This window comes from Setaria viridis, chromosome 1 (assembly GCF_005286985.2).
Source record: "Setaria viridis chromosome 1, Setaria_viridis_v4.0, whole genome shotgun sequence".
Classification (NCBI taxonomy): domain Eukaryota; kingdom Viridiplantae; phylum Streptophyta; class Magnoliopsida; order Poales; family Poaceae; genus Setaria; species Setaria viridis.
In genome coordinates this window covers 36,525,163-36,547,143 of record NC_048263.2, presented here as the reverse complement: position 1 = coordinate 36,547,143, position 21,981 = coordinate 36,525,163, and the positions used below count along the sequence as shown (strand labels likewise).

At 42.5% G+C, this 21,981-nt stretch overlaps 2 protein-coding genes, 1 long non-coding RNA gene and 1 pseudogene across 3 annotated transcripts; 2 read left to right on the top strand and 2 right to left on the bottom strand.

The window, feature by feature from the left end:
• The first annotated feature begins 164 nt into the window (after positions 1-164).
• Positions 165-5,931, top strand: LOC117845924 (uncharacterized). The gene is made up of 4 exons (XR_004638253.2): positions 165-551; positions 1,212-1,290; positions 4,481-4,941; positions 5,605-5,931. It is a non-coding gene; the product is annotated as an uncharacterized lncRNA (long non-coding RNA).
• On the bottom strand, positions 3,157-9,622 carry LOC117845043 (MADS-box transcription factor 57). Its single transcript, XM_034726299.2, has 8 exons — positions 9,218-9,622; positions 8,283-8,361; positions 4,501-4,562; positions 4,096-4,195; positions 3,971-4,012; positions 3,790-3,873; positions 3,546-3,709; positions 3,157-3,457 (listed from the first exon to the last, which is right to left on the bottom strand). Exons 1-8 carry the CDS (start codon positions 9,397-9,399, stop codon positions 3,442-3,444), a joined length of 729 nt encoding a protein of 242 aa, XP_034582190.1. The 5' UTR covers positions 9,400-9,622; the 3' UTR covers positions 3,157-3,441.
• Positions 9,623-17,375: 7,753 nt separating this feature from the next.
• Positions 17,376-21,302, top strand: LOC117856465 (uncharacterized). Its single transcript, XM_072291436.1, has 4 exons — positions 17,376-17,387; positions 17,885-18,733; positions 19,559-19,711; positions 20,922-21,302. The coding sequence occupies exons 1-4, from the start codon at positions 17,376-17,378 to the stop codon at positions 21,300-21,302; spliced, it is 1,395 nt and encodes a 464-aa protein (XP_072147537.1).
• LOC140221282 (uncharacterized) lies at positions 18,964-19,511 on the bottom strand (annotated as a pseudogene).
• Positions 21,303-21,981: the final 679 nt, after the last annotated feature.

The following is a 21,981-nucleotide window of genomic DNA, read 5'->3' as shown; positions in this document are numbered from 1 at the left end:
TGGACAAGGACATGGCACTACCAAACCAAGCGCAGAAAATTCGAAAGCCAGGTACAAGTTCTAGAACTTTCGAGGTTCCCAGGCCACTCTCGGAATTCCGCAACTAGTTTACTCGCAGCTAGGAGGGGACCAGCATATAAAAAGCCAGGGCCTGATTGGACAAAGTACTACCCCTCCCACGCTCGCTCCCGACACCTGTTCCGTTTAAAATCCGCGGCGTCGACGTGGCCGCGTGCGCAGCCACAAGCCCTCGCTCCCCGCCACAATTAACAATCCGCTAGTCACCCCAAATCCCCCGCTAATCACCCGCTAAGCCGCTCTCTCCGCCAAAAAGCCAATCCCGTTGCATCACCCCTCCTCTCGCTTTTCCTATCTCCACTTGGGGGGTCGGGGGTTCTAGACTCGTCGATTCGGTTTCGATCCTTCTAGACACTTCGCGGCGCCCGCTATAAAAACCGGCGCCTCCGGGGACATCGACGGCACATCAGCACACTCGCACGCAGCCCTCTGCTCATTGGCCGGGCCGGATGGAAGTCGCGGGGGATTCCAAGGTATGGAGAAGTTTCTAGATGCTACTGTTTTTTTTTTACCCTCGTAAGATCTTGTAGAGAGATCTCGATGCCATTTTCTGCTCAGATGTCTTGTTTTGAGCGGTGATCGCGGCTGGTGCATGTGTGATAGATCCGGGGTTTGGCTCTCTGGTGTTAATGGTTATTTTCCGAGTGGATTTCACGAGTAGGTTGGGGCGGGCTTGAGAGGGATGTTCTTAGCTGCAAGTTATTCGAAGGATATTCCAGATTCGTAGTTAATTAGATGGCTAGAGATATATCAGTTTCGTGTTTGATTAGACAGGAGCCCAGTTTCCTATCTGGATTTCGAATTGACTTGTTCCTGATATGCTTCATTTTTGGTTTCTTTTTACGCTGGGAAAGTTAGCTGCTCCAGTGCACGGTCTGATTTTTTTTTAACTCGTACTATGGTGATCTGACAGTATACGTAGCTAATGATACAATGCCCATGATATTTTAGCTTATTTAGAGCCAATTTAAACATCTGAAAAAACATGATTTGGGGTAAGCTGATTTTTGGTATTCGAATGATGCAGCGATGATACTGCATTATGTTTTCGGTTTAATGTCAGCATAAATTTCTCAAACAATTTAACATTGGTTGCTGAGTGTTCTGACATTTGTTTACTTGTGCTTGAGTAGCTTTTGGCGTAATTGGCGTACTGCATGCGGTGGCACCAAGCATGAGGCAGGAACTGCATTACTTGCAAGGAAGTCACAAGTAAGGAACCAAGCTTGCGTTCATCATAAGGTGTATTAGTTTTGCGTAGCTGGTTTCTTCAAGCTATTGGTTCCAGAAACGGAGCTTTTGTAGCTTCTAATCTAGAAGGCTGGTCCTGCAGTTCGCTTTCATGGGCCTGCAGTTCACCTCTATGGGCCTTTCTCCTTCTATGCAACTGTCTGTGCAGTTCATGATTGTACATCTTCTAATAATTAATTACAAGGTTTTTCCCAAACTATAAGCGATGACAAATAAAAACATACTTTACTTGCCCACTTGAAGTGTGCTTTAACTAGAATACGAGAAATTTAACCAATTGAAATGTGCTCCAACTAGAATGCAAGAAGTAAGCACAACTTTCAGTTAAATCCGTATACCTGGTTCTTATTTCTTACCAAGATCTAGTCATTGAGTGACGATTGACTACTATGCCTTCCCTTTGTTTTTAACTTTTTATTTGATGACTTAAAAGTTTGAACCGGTGTAGTCATGAGCATTGACGTTCCAGAAACTTAGGCAAACTTATATTTTTTCGAATCAAATTTCTAAAATTCAACTGCTAATATGTCAGAAGTATCTAGATTGTCCATATGAAAGCTACAACATCATTGTTTTTTTAAGTGTAAGAATGATAGAGTATTTGACCACTTCCATTTCATGTTTGCATGCCCTTTTGGTGCCATCGTGGATCCACTTTTCATGCAAGACTCTGATACTTTGTGTTAATAGTTCAGTTACTAACACTTGATAATGCCCATTTAATTCTTGATTGGCATACAAATTCTTGCTTTGTCATACTGGCCAAAAGATTGCAATTAGCCAGTTGGATAGAAAATAATCTGTTGAACAAAAGGGCACTTTCAAGCAAATAGGTGCCAAGAATCTTGAAGTGTGACCCTGTAAATCCTTTCAAGCAGGAGCAAACGACCTTCATTTCTAATGTCCATTTGCCTTCATGGGCCTACAGTTCACCTCTATGGGCCTTTCTCCTTCTATGCAACTATATGTGCATCTCATGATCATACATTTTCTAATAATGAATTACGAGGTGTTTTCCAGACCATAATAAGTAATGAAAAATAAATCATAATTTCTGCATCCACTTGAAGTGTGCTTCAACTTAGAATATGAGATATTTTAAACGACTAAGTACAACTTTAAGTCAAATCCACGTACCTATTTGGTTCTTAATTCTTACCAAGATCTAGTCATCGAGTGATGATTGACTACCACGCCCTCCCTTCCTTTTTATTTGATGCTTAGAATTGGCTAGTCAGGAACATTGACGATCCAAAAATGAGTAGTCAAAACTTCTATACCAAGTTTCTAAAATTCGGCAGCTAATATGTTCAGAAGTATCTAGATCGGCCATTTGAAGCTACCGCACCAATTTTTCTTTGTTAAATGTACATTTAAAGTAATGGTTAAAAGATATCAGAATCAAATAAAGAAGAATGGTGAGATTATTATAAAGTACTTGACCACTTTCATTCATGTTGGCATAACCTTTGGGTGCTGTCAAGGACCCACAATTTTGGCAAGAAAATACTCTGATGCATTGTATCTAGTCCAGTCACTCAACGCTGTTGATAATCATATGACACAACTGAACATTTAATTCTTGATTGGCATGTAAATTCTTTCTTTCCATACTTGCCAAAAGAATATAATAAGCCAGTTGCATAGAAAATGGTCTGTTGAACCAAAGAGCACTTTCAAGCATATAGCCACTAAAAATTAACCATCTTGAGGCTGTGAAAAAACGACCTGCATTTCTAATGGTAAAAAATCAAATTTGAATAACCAACTGTATTATTACTTGATCACAAATATTGAGAACTGAATAGAATCCTTGGGCACGGCGTATGATGTTTACTGGCATTCTTTCTTTGTTACCATCGTTTTGCAGAATTATCTTCAAAGTCAACAACAGTACAATAATCAAGTATACCATATTAGTTGTTACAATGACCAATAAGTCGTTTTCAATACAGTGGGGCATCAGATAACATGATTGGTTCTATATGTAGTCTGTGTACAAGCCAGTTTTCCACTCGGTATATTTCACAAAATACTTATTGCAACCACAAGTGCTCCGCATGTGTGAATCGGTGAAAAGCCACACTGTTTTGCAGCTTTCACTGCATTTTTTTAGTGCAGTTGAAGCCTGCAACATATCAAACATAGGTTCTTCATTAGGATTCATACTTCTAGGAGTAACTCAACCTTTTGGATTCTAGAAAATTAGTATTTACCCCAGTTCTGGAGCCCCTGTTTTGCAGTGCTCCCCCTCCTTTTGGTGTGATTGTCTCTGCACAAGATTGGAAGGAACATCTGCATCTTGTGCAATACTAAAGCTGTAGGGAGTGCTAGAGCTTGTATTTGCATCAGCAACATCTCTTGGTTCACTGGCCTGGAGCTGAATCAAGTCATTTAGCTTAGCTGTTGACATTGCATCTTTATTTAGTTAAAGTTTCAGCAAAAGATCATTTGTCAAACCTTTCTATGCAGTTCCATTTTTTGTTGCGACATGATATTTACTCTTCTACACAGTTCCATGTTTTCCTGGTGAATCATTCTACCCTGTATCACCATCAATATATATGTAATTAGGATGCAGCAACTTCCATGCATGATCATTTGTCTGAAAATAATAGAAGGGCAGATTGTCGGGCTTAACCTTCCTGTGTAACTCTTCAATATCACTTTTCAAAAGATGGTCCTGTTTGATATATGTTTACTCATATCAGATTAAAGTGAATAGAAAAAACAAAATGTGGAAACAAAATGGATAATGAATATGACCTTCTGCATTCTGACACTACGTAGGCTCATTTCAAGACGATTCTCTAAACTTTGGAGGTCCCTCACACCTAGGCCTGAAAGCTCCTCTCCCATTAGTTGCCTACAATAAGTAAGGATTTTTCACATTATCTTAGGTAGGATATTGAAATTAATCTCATGTAAAATTAAAAAAGGGGTACACAGGTCAAAACGAAACAGCTTATTATATTGATAGGAGAGACTATCTGATTTCCTTTTCTGAGTTGTGTACTGAGCGCTTGGGTAACTAGATTTTTCCCTCATTACTGGCTGAAAAGGTTTCATTTTTTGGTTTAGACAGTTCTTATAAAGTAATCCATATGGCCGCTAAAATTTGTACTAATGAGTGCTTTTTTTTGGGTTTCAGAATCAATTGGAAGATCATACTTGTGGCTTTCTTGCAAGTTGTGCAGTTGTTGCCTCAAGCTTGCTGCCTCCCTTTGCCAGAGCTACCAGTAAAACAAGAAGTATTGTCAGTTTCTGAGCTGCAAAAATAACTTTGGAAAAACAATTGAGAAATGTTTTGCATGATGTATGAATATGCTGCTAAAAATTAATCAATGCTCATTAACTGCACATGCTTTGCATCTGGGGTTAACATGCCTGTTTAATTTACATGCAAGTAGTTGGAACTATAATGCTGTGATTTAGTTTTACAGTAGACATCTGAACATGTATGCTATGGTCTCTGTTACCATAAATTTGATAATGAATACTACTCCACTTCATACAATGTTACTAAGTTTACGGGTTTGCAGCTTATCACTAACGTTGGAACAATCAGCAGAGGAACATTGCTGCATTACAGTCACCCAACCTGATTTCAAGGTAAATTCGGTTTAGTTTGTCTCTTTTCCTAAAGAATGCTGTCTCTTGCATTCTCTCATAAGAATTTGTAGTTTGAGGTCTGTGACCATTGTGGTGCTCTATTTGTAAATAGTATCATAGTTCTGTCATCTTTGAAGCTTGATATTGCCTAACGCAACGTTGGAGCAGCACCAAGTGTGAAAGCAGATACATATCATAATCTTCATTACCATAGCCTGTAGGTGATGATCTGGCCTTTTCTTGATAATTAGAAAGGAAAAGTCATCATGAAACGACCGGTATGGAATGATGTTCTGCACATAATACAGCTCATCTAGCTTGACATGAATCATGATACCGGTCTCATACTAGTGTCAGTTACATTGTCTAATTGTTCTGGTTGTTCCAGCATTTGATATTTTAGTATTCTTTAACTTGTGCCAATGACGAAGTTTCAGTTAATTTCTTAACAAATGTATTTTAAAGGGTTCCATGTCCTTTTGCACCAGTTACCATAGCAGGGATGGTGTGAAATCACTATGCCCGTTTCTAAGCATAGATAGAAGTTCAGATAGCATATTCAGTAGTTAATGTGCGCAGTCCTAAACTATTGTGTAAGTATTGAAGGCTGAAACGCCATGGATTTTGTTCCGGTGCACTCTTTTCATCTGCCTTCTTTCCTAGGATGAACCGTGGAGCGTCTTGGCTTTGACCTCGTTTTCTGACGTCGATGGTGGTTGCTCTGGCTTCATGGGCTCGGATGATGGTGCTGTACGTCGACGTCTACAGCTGACTGCTCTGAGGACTATAGCCTCTGTAAAAGCTCTATGCTGTCGAGGACGAATTGTATGCTCATTATTTTCGTTCATGTATTTTCTTCTCTTTTTGTGTGTTATAACTTGTATAAGACCGAACCCATGCTATGCTACTCACAGAACACCGGCAGATAGCTGTCAGGACTGTAGGCCTTACCGTGCCATACTGTCTGAATCAGCAGTCCTTGTTTTTTTATTAGTTTCGGTGTTACAAAAAAACTTTATGACTATTTTGAAAAGGTCAGCTCTGGTTCCTGTATATGCAAACAGCCCTTTGCAGACACAACCACCGCTATATTCTCTCCGGCCAAAAGTGTAAGCACTTTTAAGTTTATCTTAAATCAAATCATTTTAACTTTGAACAATAACATCTATTAGAATAAATTATTTTTTGATTAAGTTACAAGTCTTCCCGTCTAGCAATTCGCCCCATCGTTGTAAAGCTTCAAACAAGGTCAATTGAATTGTCATACCATATTTCCGTATATCATACGATTATCACTCGTTATTAGGAAGAGCGAAAGAGAGAAGGCTGGTTAGTAACAGATCAGATAATTAAGGCGAAGCTTGTGACATGGAGCCAGACGGGGGAAATCCTGGGTGCTTACTAGGTTCCCGATAATTTGGTTTGTGCTAGAAAGCACACTCACTGACTCACACTGTTGCTGGTGTGGGCACCCATTGCGATCTTACGAAAGATAAGAATCCGAAAACCTAATATAGTAATATATAAACCAGAAAGACCTAATAAATCACTACAAATTCTGCTACAACCCTAGAAATTAGAGTGTGTTGGCTCATAGAATGATGTAGGATGGGATCATCCATCCTTTTTTTTATGTATTTGGTTAGTAGACAAGGTGGGATACGATAACTCTCGTGGAATGATGTAGGATGTGAGGACGACTACGCCCAAGTAGCGGATGCTCGTTGTGATTAGGGCCTAAACGGTTCGGTACGTTAAGAGTATATTAGACATTTCCAGATATGATTTGCTCATGAATAAGCTATCTAAGTTAGGTCAGATCAAGCCCGTCTACACATCATTTAGATCTTGTCCGTCACGGTTAATCCTATCACTCCAACTAAGTCTTGTCATTGAGATTTTTTTCTACACGCCAATGGCCTGATTGTCACGGCATAGCCCAGAGATGCTGGTGGAAAGCAGCTTCTGCTTACTAATTTAACCTTATTTATTTGGTACATGTTCTGTTTTATTTTTTCTTCGGAGTTGTTGCAGTAAAAGCAATGCCGAACATGACCCAACTATCTTCACACTCCAACTAGGCCCCGCAAATTTTTAATCACTATTAATAAGCTTTATTCAAAAGCAGTACCCTCAATGTTTGATCCCCAATCAACAAAGGACCAGAATCACTTTCAGCATTGATGCATCATATACACATTCATGAATGAATCAGCAGATAAAAATCATACTCCCTCCGTCCCAAATTATAGATCATTTTGGGTTTTCTAGATGTATAGATATTATTATGCATATAGACATAGGGTATATCTAAGTGCATAACAAAGTTTATGATTATAATAAAGCTAAAACGACCTGTAATTTGGGACGGATGGAGTACACCGCTAGAAAAAGTGGCTCCAGTACCGATTCCCAACCCCCCTCTAGTACCGGTTGTGCAAAAGGTACTAGCAATCCGGTACTAGAGGAGGGGTACTCTAGTACCGGTTGGAATAACCGGTACTAGAGGGTATTAAAAAAAATTTAAAAAAGAAAATCCTCCCGTCGGTCCCGGCCTCCCTCCGCCTCCTCCTCCTCCTTTCCCTCCTCCGCCCGCCGCCGGCCCCCTTCGCCTCCTCCTCCTCCGCCTCGTCCGCCCGCCGCCGGCCCCCTCCGCCTCGTCCTCCCGCTGCTCGAGCCATCCCGCCGCGCTCTCTCGCCGCATCCACTCACCCCCGCCCTCCCGCCGCCGCCGCCATCCTGCCACTGCCGCCTATCCGCGCTGCCGCCTCACCTCGCCCCGCCGCTGCTCCTCACCGCCGGTGAGGGGTGAGCGGAGGGGGGAGGGGAGGCAGAGGGGTCGGGAGGAGTGAGAGAGGGAGGGAGAGAGGAGGGGTGCTGGAGTGAGCTGGAAGAGGGAGCAGGCTAGGATGGAGGGAGTGAGAAGGAGAAGATAAGGACCAGAGAGGAGGGGTGTCGGAGTGAGAAGGAGGTCAGGCGATGGAGGACCGCGCCTCGAGGGGAAAAAAGAAGAAAATAAATTGCGCGGACGGAGGGTGACCTCTAGTACTGGATGGAGCCCCCACCCGGTACTAGAGGGCCTCCGGGCCCCAAACTTGAATTCGGTACTAATGTTAGCATTAGTACCGGGTTCAAAAGTGACCGGTACTAATGTTAGGGACGAGAGGTCATTTTTCTAGTAGTGGTACTAATTAGAAAAGAAACCTAAAGGACTAAGCACCTGGCCTTGGCCAGACCAACATCACATGACACAGTGCCATCTCACCCAAGTACTATGGTGAGTTTAAAAATTAATAAGTATATAACAATATATACATGTACGAAATTATTCCTCACCGTACCATAAGTTCTGAAGTTGCATTGATCATGCTGATCTGATCCTCTTTTGCCTTTCCGTACCGGTCGATCACAGCTTTCATGCTAAAAACGTAGAGAAAAACACAAAATAGTGCAGTTAGTTCTTTTGTTTGTTTGCATTTTAAGTTAGATGTAATACAAAGCTAAGGTAGCCTAACAGAAGATGCTTTACCAAATAGTAGTATATGCACTAAATACTAATATATAGGGCCCTAATACGTATATTAATAGTTTAATACATATACCTAACTTTTTTTGTATTCAAAACATTTTTGAAATATTTCATAACAGTCATTGTATTAATTCCTCATTTAATTACTACCAGGATTCAAGATTGCATGGTGCACTATTAGCTCTTCAGTTTTTTAACTGTCATCAATGATACGATGTTGTAGTTTTAGTTTGTATGTGTACAAAGTCAGACAGGGAGTTATATTTCTATGGTGATCATAGTAATATAATTTCCTAACATCGAAACCCTTTGTTTCATTTGACTCCCTTAGATTTCACAAATAGAATGAACATTCCTCTAGTCTTGCATACCAATTTCTTTTGCTTTGATGCTTCATTTGTTTGGATGGAAATGTATGCTAATATAACAACATTTCCATAAAAAAATCGAAACGTTTGATTTCATGATATGAGGTTAGTTATCAGACCCACTTATAGGATAAAACCCTTTCAGATACTGTGCCTTAAAGACCAAAGTTTTTTTCCCACATGGATCTTGTTATTAATTGTTATATAAGGATCATGTTTTAATATTATTTTGCACAGAAATACTTGAGATCGTTCCATTATTTCTAATCTAGCCACACATCTAGAGTTCTCGCTAGCTATCAAATTAGACAGATCAGTTGAAAGTAATCCAAACCAATATAGGAAATCTATGCAGTAACATATGTGAAAGAAATCCTACTTGGTGCTGGAGAACTCGTAGAGCCTGCCGGTGCTGGAGAAGATGATGAGGCCGACCTCTGCATCGCAGAGGATGGAGAGCTCCTTGGCCTTCTTCAGCAGCCCGTTCCTCCTCTTGGAGAAGGTCACCTGCCTGCTCGTCGAGTTGTCTATCCTCCTGATCACGATCTTCCCCCTCCCCATCTTTCTCTCTCAGATCTAATAAGATCAACAACAAGAAGCTAGCTAGAAGAAGAAGATGAAGGAGAACGATAGATCTGGTGGTGGAAACGGAAGCTAGCTTAATTAAAGCAGGTGGGTTCGTTCCTAGCCTCCGATACTGCCGGTTCAGCTATACCTGAAGGAGGAAGCTAAGAAGGACAAGGCCAAGTGCCGATTAGGTTTTATATTATGCTTGGAGAATTGATGCAAGTGGGCAAAGTGGCTCAACTAGCAGTCCTCTATTTAGCTTCTCGTTGAGCCTAGCCAGCTGCTTAATCAGGGATGACGATGTGCTACTGTATAGGAGTAGCACATAAACCATGTTAATTAGGACATATATATTTTATTGTTGGCACAAATGGAAACCCTCCAGGTGATTGATGACACCATTGGCTCTACAACAGTATGTACAGCACTACAGCAGTATGTGTCAAGGCCGGCCTCTTGTTAATTTGTTAGCAAACAAAGAAACTTTGGTCAATGATTGAAAATCGACTTCGATATAGATGGCAAACAGGACGACATAAATAACTACTACTCCCTCCGTCCCAAATTACAATTCGTTTTGACTTTTCTAGATACATAACTTTGTTATGTAACTAGACGTAAGAATATGTTTAGGTGCATAGAAAAGCCAAACGAATAGTAATTTAGGACGGAGGGAGTACATGATAGGACCATTGCTCTCTAAAATATAGTTATTCGTTTGTTGCATAGTATTAGAGGATATATATGTCCTTTGACGTTCTGAGGGGCCTTATTATTTGATTCTGATTAACATATGGGGAGATGTCGACATCCCACCCATCAGCCTACCTCGTACCATGACCTTAACATGCATGCACATTCATTATCTTGAAAGGTCGTGCTCCCTTGTAGGTTTATACACTGGCTATATCCTATAATAGTAGTACGCTAATTCCACTCACAACACGGCCTCCGGTTTTATTCCCATTTGTAGATGGTTAAGGGCTTGCCGGCCTTTGGGTGAGAGGGAAAATAGTTAAGGATGTTAAAAGGTATGATCATCTCAACTTAGTAACAACCTTATATATTTCTCTTATCGCTTTTTAGTGCACTGGTTTTATCCTTCATGCTTGCAAAAGTGATGTGTTGAGTGAACAGAGAGCATGGTGAATGATCTTCACACCTCGGCTATGTCCGGTTCGGCCAACCATTGATTTATCATCCTTTTCTCTTTTAGTTATTTTAAGAAACTAATTCATCTGGTTTTGCATAAAGGTGACAAAACCCATGGGCGGACCTGGTTTTGAACCTGGCCCGACTATGTACACTCCACACATCTTATTTGAATAATATCTTTTGTGGGCTCGAAGTCATTGGTAGTTAATCTAAGGGTACATGGGGTCTATTGTTCAACTGCCTATATGCACAAATGATCGTTTCAAAGGTTCCACTGCGTTTTAAAGAATATTTTCTTTAGGTATAACTATAAAAGGTCCTGGATGTTGTGCGCCTAAGAGTGAGAAACACTCTGGTTCCATATCAGTTACAATTCAGCAATGGCCAAATGATGCCTAGTAGTATATATGTTTCTTTATCAAGCAACTGGGGCATGTTACTCGTATCATGGTGACCACGCAGGAGAGATCGCTTTGGAAACTGAAAGGAGATTATCCTCGTCTTCGTGCTCCGGAGCTGCGTCTGGTTGGTCGCGCGCACCACGTGGTACGATGGCCAAATGGACCAATGGAGCTGCAGTTTTGTTCGCGCCGATCGATCACGGATCAGCAAAGCCTTCCAAGTTCCGAGGTTCAGTTCAAACCACTTTGAGCAAAGCAAAGGCAATGGCTGATGGCTGTGCCTGTGCACGCGACCCCCTTTTTGGGCTGGAAAAGACGAAAAGTGGCTGTGCATTTCGCTGTACGAAAGTGGACGGACAAGTGTCAATCATTGCCGTATGATGAGACAACACCTGTCGAGAAAGGTCTCGGGATGCACAGCGAGCCAACGGTGCCTGCGCGGATGTTATTTGGGGTGTTTGGATACAAGTGCTAAACTTTAGCAGGATCACATCGGATGTTCGTATGCTAATTAGAAGGATTAAATATGAGTTAATTACAAAACTAATTGCACAGATGGAGTCTAATTTGCAAGACGAATCTATTAAGGCTAATTAATCCATCATTAGCAAATGGTTACTGTAGCACCACATTGTCAAATCATGGACTAATTAAGCTTAATAGATTTGTCTCGCGAATTAGGCTCCATCTGTGCAATTAGTTTTGTAATTAGACTATGTTTAATACTTCTAATTAGTATCTAAACATCCGATGTGACAGGTGTTAAAGTTTAGCACGGTGTTCCCAAACACCCCCTTTATATATTCTCTTTGTTATACTCTGGTTCCGATTTCACTGCATTGGCCGCTTCAAAAGTTGCTTAAAACAAGAGTACGTAGTTAGGGCACTTAACTTCTGAATTAGAGCATCTCTAACTAAAAACTACCACAATACCTAAAAATCATAAAAAAATTGCTCTAGCAGCATACTTATATGGGTTGCTATACCTAAAATTTTTAGACTATGACCTAAATTTCTCTCTCCTATATGCAAATATACATATTCAAATCTTGGATTGCTATATCATGGATTCACTAGCGGGAGCCTCCAACCGTTTTTCCGCGCTTGTTCTTTCCCCTCTGTCATACATACATCTATGGGCCTACTAGAAGGTTTGGATAGTCCTAAATATGGTGCTGGACACCGAAACACATCTGATATGAAGACCATGGCGTAGGATGACGTAGTCTACATGGAAAGACAGAAACTAGTCGAGGATTAAGAAAGTACTCGTTCTAATAAGAGTAGAACTCCTCTAGTCGTATCCAACTAATATTTTTGTAACCAACCGACCTGTAACCTTGTCCCCGACAATATAAGGTGAGGTAGGGACCCCCTCCAAAGCGATTCAATCCAACCAACACATAAGACGTAGGGTATTACGCAATCTAGCGGCCTAAACCTGTCTAAATTGTGTGTCTGTGTTTACCTTCAAGTTCCTGATCTCGACGAGCCCCATTAACCAAAACACTACCCCGGGCACCCCACTTGGTAGGTTGCCAGGTTTAAACACCGACAGCTGGCGCGCCAGGTAGAGGAACTCACCGAGAATCCACTGGCGAACTTAATGGCACAAGTCATCATCAAGCCAATCGTCGCGTTCAAAGCAGGCACGATGTTTGTCTTCAGCTCCTGGGTTTGCATCGCAGACGGCGCTGGAAATTTCCACCGCCACATTGCATTGACCCCGGAGAAGAAGCAGCAAACCATGAAGCTCCAGCAGCAAGCTCTAAAGGATCTCGTCGAGAATTTCGGCAAATTTTCAATTTTTGACCTAATCAAAGGCTGGGGGACAAGTCCGAGTTCAACTTAACTTCTCCCACCTGTCAGATTGACTTTCACGAGCCGGCACATAATCCATCATGCGAGTAGGACTACCACCCAAGTCGAATCCCGTTTGGACTTCGCAACGCGGCCACTATTTATCAGACTGCCCTGTCCAGATCACAATCCGATACGGATACGATCGAGGACCTCAACTACTATTTGGATCCGGATGAGGAGACTCCTTTATCAGGTCCGCAGTAGGGCTTGGTAATCATGTCAACTCCCCAAGGTAGATTCATCTACTCGCCCAACATGAAGCCACCCGCTCTTGCTAAAAAATGATGATTCGCGCCTTATCGCCTACCTCGACACTCTCCCATACCAGGAGAGACCTCCACTATTGCCCATTTACGAGGAAGGCGGCACCATGGAGGTCATCACTTCAAGCTCGGGAAGCTACTCTCCAGAGCGAGAACTCTTCGCCGTCATTACTGGACAAGAGGACGAATAAGAAGAGCAGCGGGATAGAAACCCGTGACATGAGCGTTACCCGGATGACGTCTCGCAAGATGACCTCACCGCCATCGTTGTCGGAGAAGAAACCGAAGCTCAAAAAACTCGACGACGAGCAAGAAACACCACAAGAGCAGAGCACCGCCGCCGCCTTGCAGCGGACCTACCAATCCAGAACCTGGATAACGCCTTTGAAGCAGTTCAAATGCGTCACCAAAGTACTCTCCTAGCTACCATCGCGTCGATTGATCTCATCACCCGCGCGATGCCTCATAACAAGTACACAAGACAGTTGGCTGAACTCGCGTACGAACAACTCGATTAGCAGAATCTGATACAGTCAGTCCAATGCTCCCCATCCCAGCAAAGTCAACATGGCAGCAGCCGTAGAGGTCCTCCGTCCAGACCAAATCAACTCGGAGGCGCCAGACCAAGCCAAGCTGGAGCTGAAGGTAGTTGGGCAGGACCCTCGGAAGGTCGTGGTCACTGTAGGGCTAACCTAGAGCCTGAACACCCAATAAAAGACCTTCGCAACAAGATCAACGCTAGTCGCGATGCTCGTACCATCATCGACGGACGCCACCGCGAGCGCGAGCAAAAAGTTGAACACCCAGGAGATGATGCTGACGGGTTCCCCGCCGTCTCAAGATGTGTGAGGAGGATAAGTCTACCCAAAAAAATTCAAACCCCCGGGTATCACCAAGTAAGATGGCAAGTAGGACCCAGTCCAATGTCTCTGGTACTACTCACTGTCAGTACAAGCAGCTGGGGAAAATGATGACACCAAAGACATCTACTTCCCTATCTGCATGGAGGCGGCACCACTCACATGGCTCGAATCATTGGATAAGAACTCCATCGACTCGTGGAAGGACCTCGAGGTAGCGTTCATGAAAGTATCTAGGATATCAACTAGAGGGGGTGAATAGTCAAACCTGAAATTTTTTTCAAAACTTCGAACAAGTTTATCAAAAACTTTCAGAGTTTCCGAAAATCCCGCAACTTGCGGAATTTAAGAGAAATCTACGGATTCTCTGGAGAAATAGGACTTTAAACTACGACCTTATGTAAGACTTCCTCAAATGTAAATTGTTGAATATAGGTTAAGCAACAGGATATTCGAGGCCTTTGGCACAAGATAGAATGGTTGGAAACTTTCTAGAAAAGTAATCGACCACAAACCCTAGAAATATGTTCTATGCTTGAATATGAACAATAATAAGAACAACAAGCACAAGAGACATAAGGATTTGTTCACCGGAGTTCAGCTCCACACTCGAAGCCTACGTCTTCGTTGAGGAACCTATAAAGGGTGGGCCTTTCAAACCTAGGCCACTTTCCTCCCTCTAGCGACCACAAAGATCAAGCTAGAGTTACTTACTCAATCGTCGAGGTAATACAAACTTCCTATAGGCAGCCACAACCTTGGATGCTCCACGGGCAATGCCTAGCCGGCTAGGAGCTTGAAGCTCCAAGAGTAACAAACGTGAAATCACTGGCTTGATGAAAAACAAGATGCTCAAGAGATGGGAAATCAGCTCACTAGCACTCTCTCTTGCCCTTCCCTGAATCCCTCCTTAAATCCCCACCAAATCTCACCAAGAATGCCAAATGGGAGTAAAGAGGGGGACTTGAATGCTTTTCTGCACCTTAACACAAAGTTAGGTCAAGAGAGTGACTGTGGGAGGGGGTGAGGGGGTATTTATACCTCTTCACCCCGAAACTAGCCGTTGGGGGTTAAGTTCCGGAGTTTTTCGGAAACTCCGAATTCTTCCGGAATAGTTCCTGGAAACTCTAGACCTCCGTAATCTTACGGAATATTTTCCAGAAACTCTGTAATCTCCGAAATATTCCGGAACAATCTCTGGAAAAATTCAGAGCTCTCAAGTTAGCACCATTCTAAGTATCCCCATGTGATGTGCAGGTGCAAAGGTGTCTCTCATGGGTTGGATAGGTCATCTTAAGCACCTTTTTTAATGTAAAGACCAAAGATTACGCATCCCTATTAATAGTGCGACATTCCTATACTCAAATGCAAACCAAAAATAAATTTAGCCTTCAATGTATGCCTCATATTCATTCATTTCCTTTTTGAGGATCATCCACAAGTGCTCCATGTCCATCATTCCTTTTAAACCTGCTTATGCACTTGAAAGTTCATTAGACACTTAAGCTTGTGTCATTAATCCATCAAAACCCACTTAGGGGGCCAAGATACTTTTCAATCTCCCCCTTTTTAGTGATTGATGGCAACATACTTAAGTCTTACAAATGAGAGTATAATGTATCAAAAACATAAAAGATAAAGCAAGAGCATGTGCAACTCCCCCTTAATATGCGCCATAAGGATTTGAATTCCAAAAAGGATCTTTAAATATCACTTGGCACATTATAAGTGAAAACATGAGAGATGCACATGTTCCTGGCAAGAGTAGGGTGCAAAGAGTTTGTGAAACATGTTCTTGTGATGCATATGAAAAAATATACACTTCAACAAAAATAATAAAAAGAAATATGACAGAATGTCGAGAGAATCCGTAGAAATCTCCGGAATTCTCCGCAAGTTACGAATTTCCAGAATCTCTGTACATTCTGCCATACTCAAATAACATCCATCATAGAAATTTTTCACACTAACACATAATTATCCTTCGATAAATAAAAGCAGCTCTAAGCATAGCACACCCATTACAAGTTCTCATGCTCACATAGTCTTACACACCATAAAGACTTTGATACAAACAAGATACATAAATCCATCCACATATTCACTCCCCCGTTGGCATCAAGCTCTTAAATATGATAAGTACCATGCAAAGATGATCGGCATTTCTTAAATCCAATTGGTTGCCATACCATTTGTCACCTTTACTGGCAAGCACATGCATGAATTTTCATATTGTCTCTAGCTTAGAACACTTATACAATAATAGATTTTTCTAGGTTGGGCATAAGAATTGGATGGCATTTTCTAGACTCGCAAACCACTTACCGTTTGTTTCATCAGAATTGAATCTCATTCTAGCAATTGGATTCAATAGGAATTAAATTATATAGAATCAGATTCATTTCAATTTTCTTGTTTGGATGTACAAAGAAACTAATTCTTAGAATTAGATTCCAAATACTGTTTGGTTGATTAGAAATTCAAATGGAATAACATGCTACCACCATACAATTCAAACATCACCTCTGATTATTCTGATTACTTGGAACATCACCTCTGATTACTTGCAATCAAACATCAGAACTGAAGAAGTAAAATAGCTGAAGAAGTAGATCAGGAGATTACTTGCAACATGTCTAAACTTCCATACAGTCATACTTGACAATGCAATCATGACAAATATAGTATCTAAACTTTCATATAGTTGAAGCCACATATTATTACAAGGCAATGCAAGTTCAATAGATATTATCCATCACTTGATAGTATAATTTATAAATGAACCAAAGCATCCATTGATGAGCCTAACAGTTGGTTTGCATGGTACCATACTTCACTGCAGACCCTCAACCAAAGATATTATGCAATGTAGGACCAGCTAGCTAGCTAGCTGTGTTTGAATACCGCAACAAACAATATAAAAAGGAAGGATAAAAAGGGACCAATAGAGATGAGATCAATCTGCTAAATTCTTCTGAAATGTACTTGAAATCAAAGCAAACAACAGCAGCAAATACCAATAAGGCTCGTTTGTTTCATCGGAACCCATCAGGAGTCCAATCCAAAGATTACAAATAGCAAGAACAAAGTGCAGTCAAGGAGGAGAAGAGATGTTGCATGAACCCTAGAGGGTGGCGAGGTAGACGGGGGCGCCGGAGGAGGAGGGGGCGGCGGAGGAGGTAGACGTCGCCTTCTTCGCAGAGGAGAGGGAGGCGGCGGCGGCGGAGGGGGCGCCGGAGGAGGGGGCGGTGGCGCGGGAGGCGGCGAGTCGGAGTCGGGGGCGGCGGCGCGGGGGCGAGGAGTCGGGGGCGAGTCGGGGGGAGGCGAGTTGGGGCAGGAATTTGTTTCCTGAGTTTTTGTTCGGAATCTGGGGAAGGCAAGGTGGAATCATGAGGAATCACCGTTTCCAATTCCGAGGGGAGCCAAACATGGCGACCTTGGTAACTAATTCCAATTCCACCTGATTCCAACAAAACAAACAAGCCCTATATTTTTATGGGCCCATTTTTGTATATGATCTGTTTGATCTATTATCTCCTCATCTTAGTTACCAAGTTTTTTTTAATGTAGTTGGCAATATAGCCGCCAAAACCATGGGACTCTATTTAATGGGTTTCTTACACTGATATATTCAAATGTATTTGTTACCTATGCAGATATTACATGTTTGTACCCCTTTTTTGCTACGCCGACTCATTTCTAGCATGCTATTGTTCTATAAAACATTATTCCTGCATTTTTGTTGACATAAATGTACAGGAACCAATTTTTTTACTCCATGCCTAAACTTACAATAATAGATTTCACAGTAATCAGCACTGCCACCTTGGCTAGCCTTGTTAACTTGTTATATTTATATTGTTTTTCTCTTTCAAATTGAGACTGTTTGCCTTTATAGTTCCAATAATAAATTTTCTCCCCCTGTGTATGCATGCAGGACATCTGGTGTCATATACATTCGCTAATGCCAATGGGAGATGCTGCTCGAGTTGCCTGCGTGTCTCAGGCCTTTGCACGTTTCTGGAGATGCCATCCCAACCTAGTCTTCACTTACGAAACATTGGGTTTAAAGGGAAACCTATGCTATGAAGATGATAAAATGAGACATTTCACCAGCAAAGTTGACCACATTCTGAAAAAACACTCAGGCATTGGCGTGAAGACATTCAAGCTTGCGGTTGGTTTGGTTTACAATGATAAGGACTATTGTCATCTTAATCATTTCGACAGTTGGCTTCGGATTGCTGTGAAACCTGGAATAGAAGAGCTGACTCTTAGTCTGTCTTCACTGAATGCAAGATATAACTTCCCATGCTCGCTTTTGAGCAGTGGAACTAGAGACTCACTTCGCTATCTTTCCCTTGTTGGTTGTAACTTTCATCCAACAGTCAAATGTGGTTCCTTAAGAAGCTTGACAAGACAACACCTATGTGTGGTGCATATCAAGGATCAAGAGCTAGCGTGTTTTCTTGCAAATTCTTTTTCTTTGGAGAGGTTGGAAATCAGGTATTGCAGTGCGATACTTTGCTTGAAGATACCTTTCCTGCAGCGGCTCAGCTTCCTCAAGGTGATACTTTGCGACAGGTTGCAAGCGATACAGAGCAAAACTTCAAATCTCTCCAATTTTGACTTTGCAGGTGATCTCCGTGTACAACTCTCACTTGGAGATACACGTCAGATTAGGAAACTAAGCAGGACCTGTAATGATGCTGCCTTTTATGCTCGTACTGAGCTTCCATCTAGCATGCCGAATCTCGTAATTCTCACCATATGTTCGTACACTGAGGTGCGCACTCTTAACTCTATGTGACTATAGACTGCTGATATGCATATAATGATATTACAGCGGCCATACATTCAAATATAACAACACCAACACAAGCTTTCAGACCCAAGTAAGTTGGATAGGCTAGAGTTGAAACCCAACAAGAGCCACAAATCAAGGTTCGAGTACATGAATAGTTGTTTTTCAAGCACTCCTATCCAGGGCTAAATCTTTGGGTATATTCTATCCCTTCAAATCTCTCCTTTTATGACCTCTTCCCATGCCAATTTTGGTCTTCCTCTGCCTCTCTTCACATTACTATCACGCCTTAGGGTTCCCCTACGCACCGGTGCCTTCGGAGACTTTTGTTAGACATGTCCAAACCATCTCAGCCGGTGTTGGATAAGCTTTTCTTCAATTGGTGCTGCCTCTAACCTATCACGTATATCCTCATTCCGGACTCGATCCCTTCTCGTATAACCACAAATCCAACGCAACATATGTATTTCCGCAACACTTATCTGCTGGACATGTCGTCTTTTTGTAGGCTAACATTCTGCACCATACAACATTGTAGGTCTAATCGCCGTTCTATAAAACTCGCCTTTTAGTTCAATGGTACCCTCTTGTCATATAAAATTCCTGATGCTTGGCGCCACTTCATCCACCCGACTTTGATTCTATGACTAACATTCTCATCAATATCCCCATCTCATTGTAGCATTGATCTCAAATGTTGAAATGTATCCTTCCTAGGCACTACTTGGCTTTCCAAACTAACATCTCCCTCCTCGTACATACATTCAAATATAAGAGCTTAATTATTAATGTGGCATCTTTTTGCAGATGGTCAATACACCAATGGTGACTAGCAAGTTCCTCCACCTCAAGTTCTTGAATATTATTCTCGGTGGACCTGCCTATGATTTTGTTTCTCTGGTTTCCTTTTTTTCATGCTTCTCCTTCCTTAGGAAATTTCATCTTGAATATAAGTCTTTGGTCTTCCTGCAAGGATATTAGTTACTATGTGGAATTGTTTATTCAGGGCCAGTTTGGCAGGGCTCCGGCTTCTCTGAAAACGGCTCCAGCTCTGGCTCCTCTGGTGGAGTGGCTTCTTCGGCTCCGGCTCCTCCGTTTGGAAAACCGTTTGGCAAAACGGCTCTTCTGTGTAGTTTAAAATAGTTAGATAAAATGAAATACCCATACCCTTTCATTTTCCTTTTCTTTTTTTTCTTTTCTTCCTATTTATTTTCATTCTTTTTTCAATAATTTTCCTTCTTCCTGTATATAATGTGAGAAGCATTAATTAAAATAATTACAGATTAAAATAAATGCAAAGGCACTCCTCTCTCCTTTTCTGTTTTTTCTTTTTTTCCTTTACCTCCTCTTTTTTCTTCAGTTTCCTTCTCCTTTTCTTTTTTCTCCACGTTCTACCTTATCTCGTCTCCTCCGCCGCCTCAGCTCACCGCCATCCCAATCGCCGCCCGGCCCCCCCGTCGCCCAGCTCCCCGTTGTCGCGCCGCCCGGCTCCCCGTCACCCCGCCGCCCAGCGCCCCACCACCCCACTCCCCGTCGCCCCGCCACCCAGCTCCCCATCACCCCGCCGCCCAGCGCCCCACCGCCCCACTCCCCGTCACCCCACCACCCAGCTCCCCGTCACCCCTCTCCTGCTCCTCCGCCCGCGGTTGAAGCCGAGCTACGCTCCTGCGCTCGCTGTTGGCTGGCCGCCGCTGATCCAGGACGGGCCGCATCTGGCCTAGATGCGTCACCTTCGCTGCCCCCAAACCCTCGGATCGAGGTCAACCAGGCTCGATCCGCTGGTTTCCCTACCCGAAGGAACTTCCATGCGCGCCGCCGTTGGGCGCCATCCCTGGTTCATGGCGCCACCGGCGCTGCTATTGCGACGCGAGGCGAGAAAGCAGCGCGGGACTGAATGCGTGCGGAGGGGTGAAGGGCTCTGGTTCCTCTATTGTTTGTGGTGGCATTTGGGCGTAAATTTGAGTAACTATGTGGGCCATCTCGTAACAATTAGCAGGCGCATGTGGGAGGTAGCCGCCGGAGCCAAAATTTACGGCTCCGTGCGCCCAGTTGAAAAAGAGCTCCGGCTCCGGAGGGCTCCTCGGTTGAAGCTCCGGCAAAAACAGCTTCAGGAGCTGTTTTTTTTGGAGTCCTACCAAATAGGCCCTCAATTTTGGCACGACACCTGTAGGTACTACCCAGCCGCATGGAGCGTGTCTTGATTTTTGCAGATCCCTCAACTTTGAGGATGATCCCACATCACCATCATGACAAACTAAAGCGTGTGGATATCATCAATTTCTCTTCTGCCAAGAGCTTGGTTGAGCTAACATGTCATATTGTTGAGTCTACAATGTCGCTTGAGCGCCTTACATTGGACACCACTCAAGGTTTGCCTAGATGCTTACTTAACAAACATGCCGAATGCTTCCCGATGGACAGAGATGTCGTCTCAGAAGGCCAAAGAGCACTCTTGGCTGCACCAACGTACATCAAGCCGAAAGTTCAATCCACTGTCGAGTTTAACATTTTGGAGCCTTGCAGCCGATGCCATGGTGCTGAACTTATGTAATCATACTTATTCCAGGAAGCTGTCTTAAGTCCTATTCTTTCGTTCCTGGACAAATTATACAGATGTTTGGTGGGAGCCCAAAAATTGTTACAACAATCTATATTCTACTCCCTCCATCCCAAATTATTATTCATTTTAGAAAACCAAATTATTATTCATTTTAGCTTTTCTAGATACCTATTTATCTAGACATAAGTATATATCTAGGTGTATATATGTCACAGTTGGAATTATATATTTGGAAAAGCTAAAACTAATAGTAATTTGGAATAGTAATTTGAGGCGGAGGGAGTACAAAGTTTTAGCACTTTAAACAATATTCACATAGCTGCACCACCATTTGAAACCTGCAGCTCTTTTTATGCAATAGTTTCTTGTCCTCGATCTAGTCTATGTCTAGCCAGCCAGACAGGAATCATATCAATACCATGCCAAACGGATATAGAAAACTATCAACGGTTAATTTAATACTATTCTAATTGGAGCCATTCCCATCCTGTCGATGAACAAACTATTCAGTTTAGCATCTGGACGGTTAGAAATAATTAAACGAAAAGTTTGCATGCGCAAACATCCTTTTCTTTTTAATCTACCAGCGTCTATCATTCAGGCCCATGAACCTAGTTGCGTGGCCCATTTGATATCTGCATCCACCTGCCGCAACCGCAAATCCTTCTTT

Coding starts and splice junctions, on each gene's coding strand:
- LOC117845043 (XM_034726299.2), bottom strand. CDS start 9,399: ATGGGGAGGGGGAAGATCGTGATCAGGAGGATAGACAACTCGACGAGC. Junction 4,563..8,282: donor ATGCAACTTCAGAACTTATG/GTACGGTGAGGA, acceptor TTTTACTGGTAG/CTCTGGCAAAGGGAGGCAGC. Junction 3,710..3,789: donor AAATGGAACTGCATAGAAAG/GTTTGACAAATG, acceptor GACTTGATTCAG/CTCCAGGCCAGTGAACCAAG.
- LOC117856465 (XM_072291436.1), top strand. Junction 18,734..19,558: donor CCATATGTTCGTACACTGAG/GTGCGCACTCTT, acceptor ATCTTTTTGCAG/ATGGTCAATACACCAATGGT. Junction 19,712..20,921: donor ATCTTGAATATAAGTCTTTG/GTCTTCCTGCAA, acceptor CGACACCTGTAG/GTACTACCCAGCCGCATGGA.